Source organism: Mus caroli, unplaced genomic scaffold (genome assembly GCF_978045245.1).
Source record: "Mus caroli unplaced genomic scaffold, Mus_caroli_1 scaffold_13, whole genome shotgun sequence".
Classification (NCBI taxonomy): domain Eukaryota; kingdom Metazoa; phylum Chordata; class Mammalia; order Rodentia; family Muridae; genus Mus; species Mus caroli.
The window spans coordinates 61,555,346-61,570,447 of NW_028227268.1; the positions used below are offsets into that span (position 1 = coordinate 61,555,346).

At 48.3% G+C, this 15,102-nt stretch overlaps 2 protein-coding genes across 17 annotated transcripts in view; one reads left to right on the forward strand and one right to left on the reverse strand.

The window, feature by feature from the left end:
* Epn2 (epsin 2) overlaps positions 1-2,874 on the forward strand; it is a 58,032-nt gene extending 55,158 nt beyond the window's left edge. For 15 of the 16 annotated variants that reach the window (XM_029483357.2, XM_029483349.2, XM_085829944.1 and 12 more), the window contains one exon: positions 419-2,874. In XM_029483357.2, the coding sequence (XP_029339217.1) occupies positions 419-708 (290 nt within the window). In that variant the 3' untranslated portion in view covers positions 709-2,874. The remainder of the gene's footprint in view (positions 1-418) is intronic. The other variant, XM_085829947.1, reaches the window with a different exon arrangement.
* A 4,242-nt stretch (positions 2,875-7,116) lies between these two features.
* Positions 7,117-14,676, reverse strand: B9d1 (B9 domain containing 1). The gene is made up of 7 exons (XM_021177218.3): positions 14,537-14,676; positions 13,400-13,468; positions 12,341-12,452; positions 10,924-11,020; positions 10,569-10,631; positions 7,607-7,674; positions 7,117-7,394 (listed from the first exon to the last, which is right to left on the reverse strand). The coding sequence occupies exons 1-7, from the start codon at positions 14,597-14,599 to the stop codon at positions 7,252-7,254; spliced, it is 615 nt and encodes a 204-aa protein (XP_021032877.1). The 5' UTR covers positions 14,600-14,676; the 3' UTR covers positions 7,117-7,251.
* Between the last annotated feature and the right edge of the window lie 426 nt (positions 14,677-15,102).

Genomic DNA, 15,102 nt, shown 5'->3' on the forward strand with positions numbered 1-15,102 from the left:
AGGCCTTCTCAAGTCTTCCTGGTGCCAGTGTATGTGGCCTGGGACACTGCATGGCCTTTCTTAGGCACCTGTAACCACAACTGGGAGACAGAATGAGGGAGCAGGGTAGCTGGCAACATCCTGGGTACCCACTCTTCAGAGGAGCTGGAATATCCAAGCCTGTATACTCTTGTCTCTGTCTAGTTTATCTCTGTACCCCTGGACTGGTTCCACATTCCTCACAGTGATAGTCTTCTTGGCTTTAGCAGTCTGTAGATGTTTGTCAGTGTTTCCTGGAGACTGTACCCTACAGAAACAAAGCTCTGCCCTTCAGATCACTTCTGGAATGCCAAAAGTGGAGGCAGGAGTCTAGGTTTGTACACTTGTCCTGAGATAGTGTCTTCCAGTGGCTCATCCTGTGTTCTTGCTCTTTTACCAGGTGCTGCCGCTCCAGCCCCTGTCAACCCCTTCCAGGTCAACCAGCCCCAGCCGCTGACACTGAACCAGCTCCGGGGAAGCCCTGTCCTGGGAAGCAGTGCATCCTTTGGGTCTGGTCCAGGGGTGGAGACTGTGGCTCCCATGACCTCAGTAGCTCCACACTCATCAGTGGGGGCCAGTGGCTCCTCCTTGACACCACTGGGCCCTACAGCAATGAACATGGTAGGCAGTGTGGGCATTCCCCCATCAGCAGCTCAGTCAACGGGCACAACAAACCCTTTCCTTCTCTAGTGCCCAGGTGGGGACTTGCCCGAGTGAACACCCAGAGTGCCGAGCCCAAGGACGTCAAGTGGGGACTCACTCTGTTTTGTGTAGTGGATGAGAATACGGTGGTAGGGGTATTAGAGCTTCAGGTCCAGCTTCCTGGTGAAAGGGTGGTTGTCACAATCCAGACCTTCAGGCTGTGGGTAGGGTGGCCTCACTGCCCTAGTTGGGCCCCTGTGTCTCTTCCTAAGTGCTCAGCACTAATGAGGTCTGGAAAGGAGGTGTTACCAGTGTTGCTCAAGATTCTGGGATGCTGTCTAGCCCAGAACTTGGGCAGTCACATTGTGTGTGCCCAACCCCCAGTTATCTTCAGGGTGTGGACAAGGTGAAGCTCTGGCCCCACTTGACACTGACTGTTGGGAAGTGGTTGTGCATATTTTATTTTCCTTTGACTCAATGTGAGTCCAAGGTAAACACTCCTACCAGTGTGGAGCTTTAAGCTGACTGAGCGCGACCCTGCCCTGTGGCTCTGTGCTTGTGCACGTTTGCACAGTTTGTTGAGTACAGTTTCATATTTGAGTTTGCAAAATTATCTAATAGTCTTTTTTTGGCTAATATTTTTATAACGTGGTTCTTATTTAACTGTCTAGTTTTGATAGAATTGACCAAGTCTGGCTGAATTAAGGTCTTGGCATGTATTATTTTAGTGGTCTAATTTCTCTTATTTATGGTTTTAACTGTAAGAAAACTTTAAAAGAAGAGATATTTGGATGACAAAAATATGCCTTATGGAAAACTAAGCAAATTCTTTATAGGAAAAAAAACCGGAATTTGATTATACAAAAAGAATTTTATTAAAACAAAACAAAAACTTCCAACAATAACAAACCCCGCAGCCTCTAGTTGCCTTTTTCCTTTCTTCAGCTCTTTTGATGAATTACCAGTCAGTTGACTCTGCAGCATTTTTGCCGAGATTGGAGAGGCTTTTTGCTACTAGTATACTGGCATCTTAAGGTTAAAAGGAAAAACAACGCATGATTGTGACTTGCCAGTTTTTATCAACTAATCCCTTTTTTGTACCTGGAATGCAGGGATTGCCAGGGACTTCCATTTACTGCAGACCAGAAACGTGGCTGGCTGCCCCACCATCATGCTCAGGTTAATGAGATTGTGTGAAAATGGGGGTGATTCTACACGTGTGGGCTCAGAGGTCATCAGGGATGGTCCCCTAGCTGAGTCATGACAGAGACTGGCCCAGATTTGTCTGCCTGCCAGCTCCAACTCAGGCTGCTGACCAGGAAGTAACCACATCCTATTTTGGAGATGAAAAAGTCCTCACGTGGCAGATTTAACATATGTGCACTGATATTATCCTTTCTCTCCCAATCTCCTGCTGTCCTCACTACTCACCATTAAGAAAAGTATTAAATCTTGAGTTAGAGACCACAGACTTGCATTCTTCAGAGAAAGGACTGCCCCTTCTTGGTCCTGGCAGTTTGTGTCCTTCCTGCAATATGGACTTCTCTAACCTTAAGCTCCAAGGACACCCAGCCACCTGCCAGCTCCTCTCTGCATCCAGAGAAACTTTTGGCCCCCAGCACCCACAGAATTGACTCAGTGATTCCTGTTTGAGAGAGGACTGCACTTAAGCCCCTCCTGGGTCTGAGTCTACATGCTGCTCCTAGGCCCCACAAGCCGAGGGCCCTTCCTAACTACCCATTCCACCCAGGACCAGAGGCCTAGGGGAAGGTTTGGGCTCTGCTATTCAGGAAGGCTGATGGCTGGGCTCCTACCTGGGAGAGATGGAGACATCACAGGATGGGAGGACAGGCACCAGTCCAGATTGTGCTTCCTTCAGATTGTACAGGCTAGGGCCAGAACTGCCTGCTGTGGGCCTGGGATTCTACTCCAGAAGACAAGAGCCCATCTGACTGGGGGCCCATCCCAGTAGCCACTGGGCTCCTCCTTCAACAGGCCATCCAGCGCATGTCCCTGTTACCCGCTGCACTGATCATGAAGCCGCTGGCCACTGCCATGTGTGTTGCACACGTGCCACCATGCCCTTCTTGATGAATACCCTGAAGGAAGTCACCCAGCTGTTTCTCAGTCCCAGGGCTGGTGGGTGGTTTTGGATGTGTGTTGACTGTTGATACTTATTTACTGTATAAATATAATTTATCATTTGTATCATGATGTGGGTTTTGGCTGTGTCCTTTCACTATCCTGTCTTTAACAATACAGTGGGACAAGATGTGGCAGGGCTGTCTAGGGAAGCAGCTTGGTCTGCAGTCAGGCTCAAGGACAGGCTCGGGTCTGCTTTTGATGGACATTGCCATGGTCTGTGTGAAGGTTGTGCTGGGCAAATGTTAGCCCAGATGGCTATCAGTTCTGAGGCCAGTTCTCAGCATGCTTTAGTGGTTTCCCATTCATTTCCTGTCTTAGGGTTAAGTACCCTATGATGAAGCACCATGACCAAAGCAACTTGGGAAGGCAAGGGTTTATTTATGCTTCCACATCACTGTCCATCAGCACCTGCACCTCTCCACCCTCTCCACAGACCAGATTTCTCTGTCAGTTGAGCACTTACCTTTTGTGTCCTGGATAGTAGAAGGTAGGTTTGATTAGCAGGTTACCAGTACTGTTACAGGTAGCCCTCAGGGCACCAAGGCCTTCAGTTTTACCTCTCAGACCAAAAGGTCTGATTGGTTTTTTTTTTTTTTTTTCTGTGTTCAGCTAAGAGTTGAGGGCTTATGGAGGCAGAGCAGCAGGGCAAGTGACACTGCTATAAATAAACAGTGTGAGGGTGGCACTGGGGCCCTAGGAAGCCTTCCAGCACCAGAAAGGGTCTAGGATAGCCTCAAGCTCAGCTCTGTAGGAAGCCCACCCTTTGAGTGAGCAGTCGGGAGCCAGCTTTTTGCCTGCACAGTTATTGCCAGCCAGGACTTGCTCTGATACCAAGGTTTTGTGCTGGGTAAATTTTATGTCAACTTGTCACAAGCTAGAGTCACTGGGAGATGAGGAAGCTTCAACTGAGAGAATGTCTTCATAGGATTGGGCAGCCCTGTAGGGCATTTTCTTATTTGGTAATTAGTAGGGAAGTGCCCAGCCCATTGTAGATGGTGCTGTCCCTAGGCTGATGGTTCAGGTTACTATAACAAAGCAGGCAGAGCAAGCCATGTGGAGAAAGCCAATAAGGAGCACTCTTCCATGGCCCAGACTTACTTCAATGATGGTCTGTGATACAGAACTGTAAGCCACTAAGCCCTTTCCTCTCCAACTTGATTTTGGTCACGGTGTTCATTAAGCAACAGAAACCCTTACAGGAGGCTGCTTCCCTCAGAACTTGAGCAGGCTGTGAGCTCTTTACTTCTGTAAGCTCCATTGACACATACTGCTTTTTGTTTTTGTTTTGTTTTTTGAGGCAGGCTTTCTCTTTGTAACAGCGCTGGCTATCCTGGAACTCTCTTCGTATACCAGGTTGGCCTTGAACTCAGATCTGCCTGCCTGCCTCCAGGTGCTGGAATTAAAGGCACATGCCACCATGTTTGGCTCTTTGTTTGTTCTTTATTAAAACACTAGGTGTTTTGTTTTAATTTTTAGTCTTATATTTGGGTTTTAGAGTCCTTTTTTTCTTTAATTATTTTTATTGTGTGTGAGTGTTTTGTTTGAATGTATCTCTACGCTATGTGCATGTCTGCTACCCTTGGAGGCCAGAAAGATGCCATTGGATCCCCTCAGACTGACAGCTGTTACTGACAGCTATGAGGTACCATATGGTTGCCAGGATGTAGTCAAATCCTGGTCTAATAGAAAAGCATCCAGTCCTCTCTGTTGAGCTGTCTCTCAGTCCTTCCCTAATTTTATGTTAATTTTTCTTTTTCTTTCTTTCTTTTTTTTTTTTTTTTTTTTTTTTTTTTTTTAGCTTTGTTTCCGTTCCTTTCTTCGTTTGCAGACTGGCCCCAAACTTTGCTTTTCTGCCATATCCTCTCCAGAGCTCTTGGTTCAGCCATGGAGCCCACCTTGAGCTCTGCCAGTGTCTCTCTGCTGTTTAGTGTGTGTTCTGTGTGTTCTGCACTCTTCCTGCCTGCTACCCTACTGGAGAGTCTTTTCTGATTTTCAGTCACAGCATAAGCTCATTCCTTGTAACCGTTTGTCAAGAGTCCATACAGGAGTAAGTCCCACTGCCTCCTTTCTTTCTGTTCAGGATAGAACATAATAGAATACCTCCACAAAATGTCCAGCAGGGGTGTTCTTGAAGTGCCCCTTCTGGCGGGAATCTGACACTACACTGTTCTCTTATGCTGCTGCCTTTAGTGTGGGTCTCTAAGGGCTCCATGGACAAGATGCTCAACTCTGCAGGTTTAAGGGGCCAGGGCTTCCTATGTGGTGAACAACCTTTTAGCATTTTGTAAGTTTAACATTGTGACACAAGAGGCCTAGGAAATGCAGTCTAATGGTTTGATTAGGAAAAAGTGAACAGTCTTGTAGATACAACTGTGACAATAAGCAAACGATAAACCTAGGTATCATGTGTCTTAATAGACATGTCTAGTATAATCCCACATCCAGACATGCTCCAGCCATTGGCCTCTAAAGTTCTCCATGGCATGCTTTCTCACCTTGACTGGCAGACGTGCAAGAGGCTCTTAGGTAATGATACCTTTCTGTGCCTTGACTGGGGTATGTATTCATTGAAACCATTCATACAGCACAGATTTAAATGAATCTTTTTGCTTGTAAATGCTCATTGGAAAGATTAATAAAACCGAGTAGTGACTAGGAGTGTGCTACAGTCTACAGAGAGGGGTTTGCTAAGTCCAGGGTAGACTGGAGGAGAGGAGAGGTGCAGTAATGTGAAAATGCAAATACCATGTATGTCCTTTGGTGTCCTGGGTGGATAGAACCCTGCTGGGGCACTAAAAGGAGGACACTAAAGTACCCTGTATAAATGTCTAGTGGTTGCCTATGCCCTCCTGTAGTTTACGTTATCTCTAGATGACTAGTAATACCAGACACAAGGAAAAGAATATATGCTTATTAAGATCAAGGGATGGTGACCCGAGTCTGCACATTTCTGTAGATGTTTGGTTTATGGCCCTGGAACCTTGGATGTGGAACCTGCAGATATAGAATCCTGAGTGCAGGAAAATGTCCATATACTTTAGATGGTGGTTATGTTATTCATTACAAAGTCACTTCAACCTTTTTGTTTTTAAATACCTTTATAGTGTTAGAGAAAGGGATATTTGCCTACAGGAGGGCTCTCCACCACCTCAAAGCTTTTGGCAAATGAGGCTGGAGATGGACTGGAAAGGGGCAAATTCTGAGGTGCAAAAAGCCAGGTGGCATGGGTGTTGGAGCAAGAGACCTGCAGTGGAATGAGGTGAGATACAGAGGGACAAATGAAGCTCCTGACTCAAGAGCTTAGTGAAGGCTGAACAGTGAGCCTGAGCAGAAAGGAAGGGACCACTCCTTGTAAATGTGATACCTGGGGAAAGTCAGAGTGCAGGGAATTTGTGTATGGTAGTATCTCTAGGATAAGAGGAGGTATTTGATGTTGTGGCTACAGATGTGCTAAGGTCTAAAGGTAGGGTTAGCATGAGGGAGTACCCTGAGGAATACATGGGAACTTTGGGCAGAGTGAGGCTCTGGGGGTTTGATGGTGACTTAAAAGATCACTGTGGCAGGTGAGACTACTGAGCTAGTATGCAGAAAGGACGGACACACAGAAAGTGGAGTGTGTACAGATGGCACCTATGAGTGCCAGTATGCAGAAAGATCAGGCTGCGGGGGATCTTGAATGGCAAGAGGAAGGCTGCATGAGGGAGTTCTGGTCTGAGGGAGAGATCCTTGGGCGATGAGGTCGCAGAACTGTGGAGTGGAGGCTGTGGAAGAGGATTTCACAAGAACAGCTGCAGATGACCACTTCACAGCAAGCTCTTTGGTGAGACCAACATTTGTGGTGTAGTTTGACTACATGTTTATGTGTCACTGCTACCAACAAACATGGAAAAAACTAGAGGCCCAGTTGCTTTCTCATAGATGCCAGGGTGTTAGGCTGCGGAGCTTGCCAGAGACCCACACTGGTGGTACAGCCTCAGGGTCCAGCACATGAGAATTAGGATGGGAGTGGGGAATAGGAATGGAGGGTGGAAGGCAGGTGCCCCAAGAGGTACTTGTTACAGATTCTGCTAACAATGTAAACAGTCATAGTGGCAGCCATGGAATAAGTGACTTTTAACTTCCTGCTGCTGAGGAAGACAAGTTTTAGAAAGGAGTGCTAAGGCAGTGAAGGGGTGGGTGTCAGCTTTGTGCACAAGCTGCTGACAATCCTGGAGAGGCCTCCACTGACCATGGCGTCCTACTTGGGTCTATCCTTTTGGGCCCCAGGCCTGTTCCTATTAGGTGCTAATCAAGAAATGAAGGCCCCAGAACCTCTGAAAAACATGTGACACTTTATTATATAAAACTACCTTTAGCTCCCCCGTTTCCCAGCCTGGTTGGCATGTCCTTGGCTGTGTGTGGGCTGTAGGGCATCTGGTCCACAGTGGTGGACAGAAGGGCTGATTTTTATTGTGGGTTGCTCTGTGGCGGGCTAGGATCCAGGACTCCTTGTGTGTCCACAGGCCCAGTATCATAGCCCAGCTTCTTCATGTCCTTGGTCACCACATTGAAGAGGAGGGTAACAAATCCCTGAGAGCGAACACGAGTCACTGGGGACAGAAGCTGGGCATTAGCTGGATTTGACTGGGGCAGACATGGCACACCACTGCTGAAGCCCTTGTGTAAGTGGTGGGTGTCTTGTACATTATTAGGTACCAGTTGTCTGGAAGCTCCCTGACCTTTACACATCTGTTTTCTGGGCTCCTGGGGAGTTGGGGGCCCATTTCAACCCTCCAGTTATGGTTGGGAGCATCAGTCTTACCTTCCCGGCCTTCACCCTGGGCCACCACCTTGGGGTCTGTGTACTCAGGTCGCCGTCCCATGAACCAGCTGAGAACATAGGAAAACACGGTGAGGAGCACTTGGGACTTGCTGACTTCAGACACTGAGCCAGAGTGTTCCAGGCTTAAAGGAGCGTTTCTCCTACAACCCCTCCTCTAGGTGCTAGGACAACCTCTTATCTATTTGAAGGGTCCATTGCCAACAGTTCTAGCAGTGCTTATGCCAGATGCTCCAAGGAGTGTCCAGCCTGCCCAGCCAATTCTTTGGTGGTTTTAACCAAGGGTGAATGTTAAAGGAGATGTGGGGCAAATAGTGCAACCCGAACCCATGGAAACCCCCAAAAGAAACAGGTGGGTCAGAAGAGTGGAAGCAAAACAGCGTGACCCTTAATCTCCTCAGAGAGAGCCTAATCCCAAGAAGGGCCAGATCCAGCTTCCCAAGCTTTGCCTCCTTATATGGGATGCAGAACAAGCCACACCCCATCACTGAACCTGTTTGTCTACTATAAGATAATAGCACCTACCTCATGAGACTATATGAAGTGAAGGCACCCCATCACCTGCCACATAAAACATTACCCTTCTAGGGAGGATCTGGCCCTGGGTGGCTGTGGATAACAGGTCATCTGACTTAAAAGTCTCACCTAGCTAAGTTAGCCCCCAGGCCCTAGCTGGCAAACTAAGAAGCACTCCTGCAAATGTCTTGTAATTCACAATCCTACTGCACCCAAACTTCAGATCCTGGGCCCCACCCATGCCTCTAAGACATATGGATCCAGATCCAGCATTTTGGTGGAAACCATAGGCTTGGAGCATATAGGATTAGTCTAAGCATAGCAGCCAGGACCAAGTTAGGCTTTGTGGAACAACTCCACCAGCATTCCTGTTTGAGGTGGTAGATTAGTCTTCTCCCTGGGCAGTCTGTGGCAGGCTTTCTGATAACCATGACTACACACCCACTACCTACAGCCATGCTGAGGGTATGGCTAGATTTTTGGACTTCAAGGCCTGTTAGACTGCTGGGTAGGAGTTCCTGAGGGGGCCCCAGGAGGAGGAGAAGAGTTCAGACAACCAAAGTAAAGAAGCCAGGGTTCCTACAGCTAAGCATTCCAGAAGGAACTAGATGAGTGGGTGTCTCTCTTCTGTTTCCCCATCCTAGAGCAAAGTTGGAAGTGCACTCACCTGAGTACTATGAGGAGTCTCAGAGAGCAATCCCACCATCACCATATGTCCAGTTCTCTTCTACAGTCATGGTTACCAGAAAGCCTGCTACAAACGTCCCAGAAAGAAGACAGAGTTCTACCTCCTCAGGCACACCAGAATGCTGGTGGCGTTGTTCCACAAAGTTCTCTATACATTTCTTTTTATTAAAAAAAAAAAACAACTTTTTTTACATTTAGTTATTTTATTTATGAGTATACTGTAGCTGTCTTTAGACACACCAGAAGAGGGCATCAGATCCCATGACAGATAGTTGTGAGCCACCATGTGGTTGCTGGTGTTGTGCAGGTTTCAGGCTGGGGGAGGGGAGACTACAGCTGGGAATTGCACTCAGGACCTCTGGGAGAGCAGTCAGTGCCCTTAACCTCTGAGCCATCTCTCCAGCCCTACATTTCTTTTTCATTTGAGAAGAGACAGAACAATGTTCCAAGCAAGGGCTGAGACAGAGCAGAACCTTGTGGGCTCAAAAATCCAAGGGCAGATAAATGGGAAGGAAGGAAGCAAGGGAGAGGCTACTGCCATCCTGGCTCATGAGACTCCCAAATGCAGAGGGTAAGCCACAGCAGCTTCCAGCAGCAACACCACCCTAAGACTTTGTAAAGACTAGAATGGATAGACTGCAGAGGTCTGAGCAACAACTTTAGGAATACTGAGCAATGACCAGAGACACTGGGAAGGTGACTGCAGGGTAGAAATTATCCTGGGTTATCCACATAGGTAAAAGGCGAGGCACTGTCAAGGCAGCCAGCCATGTCTTTGTTCTTGAAGTCCAGAACCTTCTTTCTTCAGCCCTCTCAAAACTAGGGTCTAGTTCCCTTCTGTGGCTGCTGGACTGTCTAAGCCCACCAACATGGCCTGACCACTACTTCAGTCCCTAAGGTTGGTAGTATCTCTTCCAGGTGATGCTGGCCCAGGAACAGCTAAGAAGCCCTTTCCTACTTGAAAACTCCTAGAGGGTATTTTTGTGGCAATGGGAATCTGAATCTTAAGGCTGGAGCCTTAAGAACTTTGTCCCTTCCCTGTACAGACTTCAGATGGCTTCCTCGGTTGAGCTCTCTCCCTATCAGGATCTGACCAGGTCCCTCTGCCTGATACTGACTTACAAGAAGCTGCTCACTGGCTGCTGCCTGGGAACCCAGTGGGCCTTCATTTTCTTCTCATCCTTGTCAACCAACAGGGGAGCAGAGGTAGCGTGCAGTAGAGTAGAAGGGCTAGCAGCCCTTCTAATCCCTATTTGGATGTGGCAAAGGGTATGCCTTTCCTCCAAGGCATCCTCAAGGTGTCTGTCCTGTTGTGTGGGACCTTCTTACTGTCTTATCCTGGCCACTAGCTGCTCCTAACTAAGTCTTCCTCAGGGCCTGCAAAGAGACCACTGGGCCCTACGTGTGAACATGATTCTTAGATTCCTCATGAAGGCTGCTCTTGTCCCTGGGGGGCCAATGCATGAAGGCCTCATAACCTAGTGTCACTGTGACTATCTTAAGGCATTTGCCTCATGCTGCTTTCCATGTGGCAAAGAATTGGCAGGGCACAGAAGAAAGCCTTACAGCCTCAAGCTACCAGAAAGTGGCCAAAGAAGTACAAGGACTAAGCAGTGGCACCTGCTGGCATCCCTGTTCCATCTGTCTCTAGGCACAGCAACCTAAAGACCGGTGAGATTTCCAGGTCTCAAGAGAGTGGAAGGTGCTGCCCAATGAGATCAAGAGCAAGCAGAAGACCTACCTTGTGAACTTCTGTAGTGTAGATGTAGACTCTGGCACAAACATGGGGATGGTCCTTTTGTGCCTGAAACAAATGTTTTCATAGAGAGATGTGCTGAGGAATAGATCAAGGTATGTGGCTTTACACAGGACTTTCTTCTTTTTACACTCACTACCTCCAGCAGTACACATCACCTACCTATGTGGGTCTTTTCCAGGGTGCAGGACTATACCCAGGCCCCTTAACATAACTTGCCCAAGTCAGAGGAAGGAGCAGTGGTCAGAAAGCCTGAGTCTAAAGCTGCTGTTGTCAAGGTTTGCCTGCTCAGTCAGGGGCACACTGCAGGCCAGCCGCCAGGGCAAGAGTGGGCACCTACCTTCCGGGAGAGAGAGGCACATGCACTGCTCCATAGCCTCGTACGACATCATTCCCAAACACGTCCGGCCCGTAGACACTGAGTACAATCTGTGGCCCTTGGGAAGGACAAGGTTGGTATTAAGGAAAACCAGGGAAGGGAAGTAGTAAATGGTGTGCCTAGCTCAATTCTGGAACAGACGTTCAAGAGCATGATGGCCAAAGCCCTGGGAACCCTGTCCACACCCAGGGCTTCTGTTCCCCCGCCACCTTCTGTATCGCTGCTGGGGCCCTGGAAGTGCTCTCTATACCTCAGCTCACAGCTGGGAAGACAGAGCCAGAACATTTAGTAGACACAGGAAGTCCTGTGGAGGCCCTCTGCGAACCCTGAGCCCTGCTTTCTTCCTCACTGACTGATGCGTGTGGTTTTCATCAACTGTGATACCCTGTGGGAAATCATGGCCTTTCAGGTATTTTTTCCTTAACACACTGACGTTTCCAAATGCTTCCTTTTCATATCCAGTCAGGCCTACTAAGGTGTCTGCCCTCTCTATGTAGCAGACAGATCTACTACTATCTGCTACTCTAAATGACAGGTAAGGCCTGGAAGTTGGCTCTGTAATTACTGTTGAACGGCCTCAGACAAGTACAACCTTTTCTCTCATGACCTTTCTTGTGTCTAAAAGCCTTGGAATAGTACCAACCACAGGCGGTGCTCAGTAAAGGATGAAGAAATCTGTGCCTTCCACACTATTACTCTGCCACCAAAAGGTAACCTGGGAGTTACTCAGATTGTTCCTGTATAGTGGCTTGTTCATTCTCGGTGCTAAATACCTGACCACCACCGTATACTGCAGTTAACTGTGATTGTGGGCACATGAGCTGTTCCTTTGAGAACTGTTGCAGTAAGTTTCAGATCAGTCACACTGTGTGCTCTTCTCTGTTGGGTATGTGCTCAGAAAGACTCAGGCAGGCAGGTTCAGTACTACAGTACACTCAGTGTTCTCTGAACTGCCATGAGACTACAGGCTTGCTAACCTTGGCAGATCAACCTTAGCCTGTCCTGGTCAACCTCCATTGTTCTGCTTGCTTTGCAAGGACTTGGATTAGAAACCGAGTGGCTATAGGGGAAAGCTTCACCCAGAACACCAGCAGAAGGCTCAGAAGTGGGCCCTGAGCAACTAGTACAGGATGAGCAGATACTGGAGCTGACTGGAGAACTACAATGGGAAGCTGGACGACTTGGGGTCAGACCCTCCGGGCACGTGGCTGCAGCATTGCAGGCTCCATGTGCAAACTGCATTTAACAAAAAAGGCAAATGTTGAGTGCATTAAAAGCTGGGGCACAAACTCAGACACTGGCAGGGCAGCCTAAAGAAGGAGAGTGGTGGCAGATGCGGCAGAAGATCTCCCCCTTCCAGTATGGCCCACAGACTCACAGCCATAGGGGTTGGTACTTTTAAAGGTCACGTCGATGGGGAAGTTCCACACCAGTGCTTGCCGTACATCTTGGCTCTTGGATGCTATCTGTGAGATCCCCTCCTCCAGACCCTGAATAGAAATAGACACAGAGATAGCTGGTTTGAGTTCCAAGAACCTATGACCTTTCTGTCTAAGTAGGCAAGTTGGGGAGATCACTTAAGTTCTGTGTTGCTTCTTTCCACTCTCCCTTTAAATATTTATCCACAATGCTTTGGTCTAGATTCTACCCTCCCAGTTACTTGTACACTCTAGCTCCTGATCCACTCCCTCTTCATTCCACCCGTCTACCTAGACACTAAGGTCAGAGATGACCTAAACATTGCATTTGTTTTGGGGAAAGCTAGTTTATAGAATACAGTCACTACTGGGTTCCCTGGTGTACCCCTGGAGTCTGTTGGTAGCAGCTGAGATGGAAAAGCAGCAGCCTAACCAGGCAGGCTCTGGAGAACCACCTGCCAGTGGCTTTGGACAGCATCAGCCAATACCCCCACCTGAAAACAAAACATGGCCCCTTCTCAGGCAGCAGAAAACAACCAGGAGCCAGGACAAAATGAAGGATCTCTTCTTAAGGTTTTAAGGAGTCTTTTACCACAGGAAGCAGCTGCAGTGCAGACCACTACAATACCAGACAAGTTTAAAAAGTGGAAGCCAGCCAAGCAGGATAGCATATGCCTGTAATCCAGCACAGAAGGCTGAGGCAGGAGCATCTCTAAGAATTCAAGGTCAAGCTGGGCTACATATATAATACCAAACAAATGGAAAGAATAAAGTAAAAGCCCAACTTCTTTGAGCCCAAGCTTCTTCATTTGTACCATGGGCATGTTAATATTTTTTGGTTTTTCTAATAGTTTTTTTTTTAAAAAGGATGTTTCAATATATATTAGAGATTAATTCCATTTTTTTAAAAGATTTATTTATTATATGTAAGTACACACTGTAGCTTGGTCTTGAATAGAAGGGTATGATTCAGGAATCACCAAAACTCTAACCAGAGGAGGCCCATGAGTCCAACTTACCGCTGTTGGGGCCCAGTCCTGGCCGTACACAAAGCAGTACTTGCAGTAGAGGTCATCATACTCTGGAAACTGAGAGAAAAAGTATACAGGATTCTGTCTAGAAAGTGCAAACTGGGCCCACACATTAGCTAGGCAGATGCAGTGGACAGGAATTAGGAAAGAGGCATCTGGGACTGAGGAAGTGGACATGGACTTCAGTGCGGGCAGGGAATGGAAATCAGGAAGTCAGGCTTAGTCCCAGACTGCCAATACCGGTAGGTTATTTTGCTCAGGGTCTGCTTTCTGTCTTGTCTTTCTCAGTCCACATGTGGTAGGCCCCTTGCCCATCTTTCAGAATTCCCCTCAGTCTCTAGCTGGCTTAAGGATCATTGCTTGGCTCCCTTCGCTTCTCTGCATTTCTGCATGTGGTTATCCAATGTCTATCTGATAACCCTGTTAGACTGAAGAAGGAACAGGTTTCATGCCTCAGCGTGTCACCAGTGCTGGGCACAAATTAGCTCTACAGAAATGATGCTCACGTGAAACCTAGAAGCTACAGGGCCAAAGAACATGGCTAGAACTGAGCGTCCAGAAAGGAAGGCCCAGGGCAGACGTCAAGGAAGGTGTCCAGAGTAAGCAGCCCAGGCATCCTCTAATCGGATAGAGGAAAACAGGGAGGAAGGACGCAGTACCAATGAATGGGAAGGCAGAAACACCTACTGAGCTTCAGACTTGGCAGAACTTAAATCATGTCAGCCAAACCTCAGAATATGTAGGAATAATGGGCATTTTCAACAAGCAGCCCAGAATAATGTAGCAAAGTTCTGTCTCTCAGACGGACCTGGGTCAAATCCCACCTTGGCCACTGCCTTCAGGTAAGTTCCCAGCTGTTAAATGGATCAGCTGAGTCTTCAGTCCCATTAGTCCTAGGCCACCACTCAACCAAGTAAACTGGATCCAAGTGGTACCAGCTGAACGCCTCGAGGTCTGTTTTCACTCAAGCTTGTCCGGTCCATCTACCTGGAGCCAAGGTTCTCAAATGCTGCTTCTCCTTTCCATTTATTTGAGATGCTCAAAGCATCTTGGCTTTCTAGGAGCTGAGCGAAGAGCCCGGGGAGAGAAACAGGCCGTCCCCGGGCGGAGTCCAGGACTGCTTACCTGTGCGCTCTCTACCTGCCCGGTGACCATGAGCAGGAAGACGCTGGGACTTGCTGCAGTCATTGCACGGATGGGCCGGGAGACCGGCGCAGGCCGCGCACTGTTGCCAGGAGGCTCTCGGGTTGTCTTGGAAACAGATGGTAAGTCGTCTAGGACAAATTTCTCAAGCGGTGACGAGTTCGCTCAAAGGTAAGAGTGCGCAGGCGCAGTAGTCTTTATGGCTTTGGACACTGTCCTCCGTGTCCGTCGCGCGAAACCTAACCCCCAGGGGCGGGTCCTCGGACCCGCAAAGTGTGACTTCACTCGTCTGGCCATGCTTGAAGCTCGCAGACTGCAAAGCTGAATGTTGAGAAGCAGCACCGGCACTCAGGCCCGCGGAAAGTCACGTGCTAGAGTTACCTCTCTCCAGGTGGTGTCGCTGTTGCCACACGCAGCGACCGCAAAGACGCCATCGTTGGAAGGCCTGGTGCGCGGAGTGGTCCAGCGGACATCACCCAGCACATTGTCTCAGGTGAAGAATGCGCCCTTCAGCCCTATGAGGCTCTTGTCATCGAAACCGGGAGACT

What these genes read in the sequence shown, in the direction of transcription:
- B9d1 (XM_021177218.3), bottom strand. Translation starts at nt 14,599, where the DNA reads ATGACTGCAGCAAGTCCCAGCGTCTTCCTGCTCATGGTCACCGGGCAG. An exon ending in AAGTACCAACCCCTATGGCT is followed by an intron (nt 11,021 to 12,340) that starts GTGAGTCTGTGG and finishes GTCCTTCCCAAG; the next exon opens with GGCCACAGATTGTACTCAGT. An exon ending in GTGCCTCTCTCTCCCGGAAG is followed by an intron (nt 10,632 to 10,923) that starts GTAGGTGCCCAC and finishes CATTTGTTTCAG; the next exon opens with GCACAAAAGGACCATCCCCA.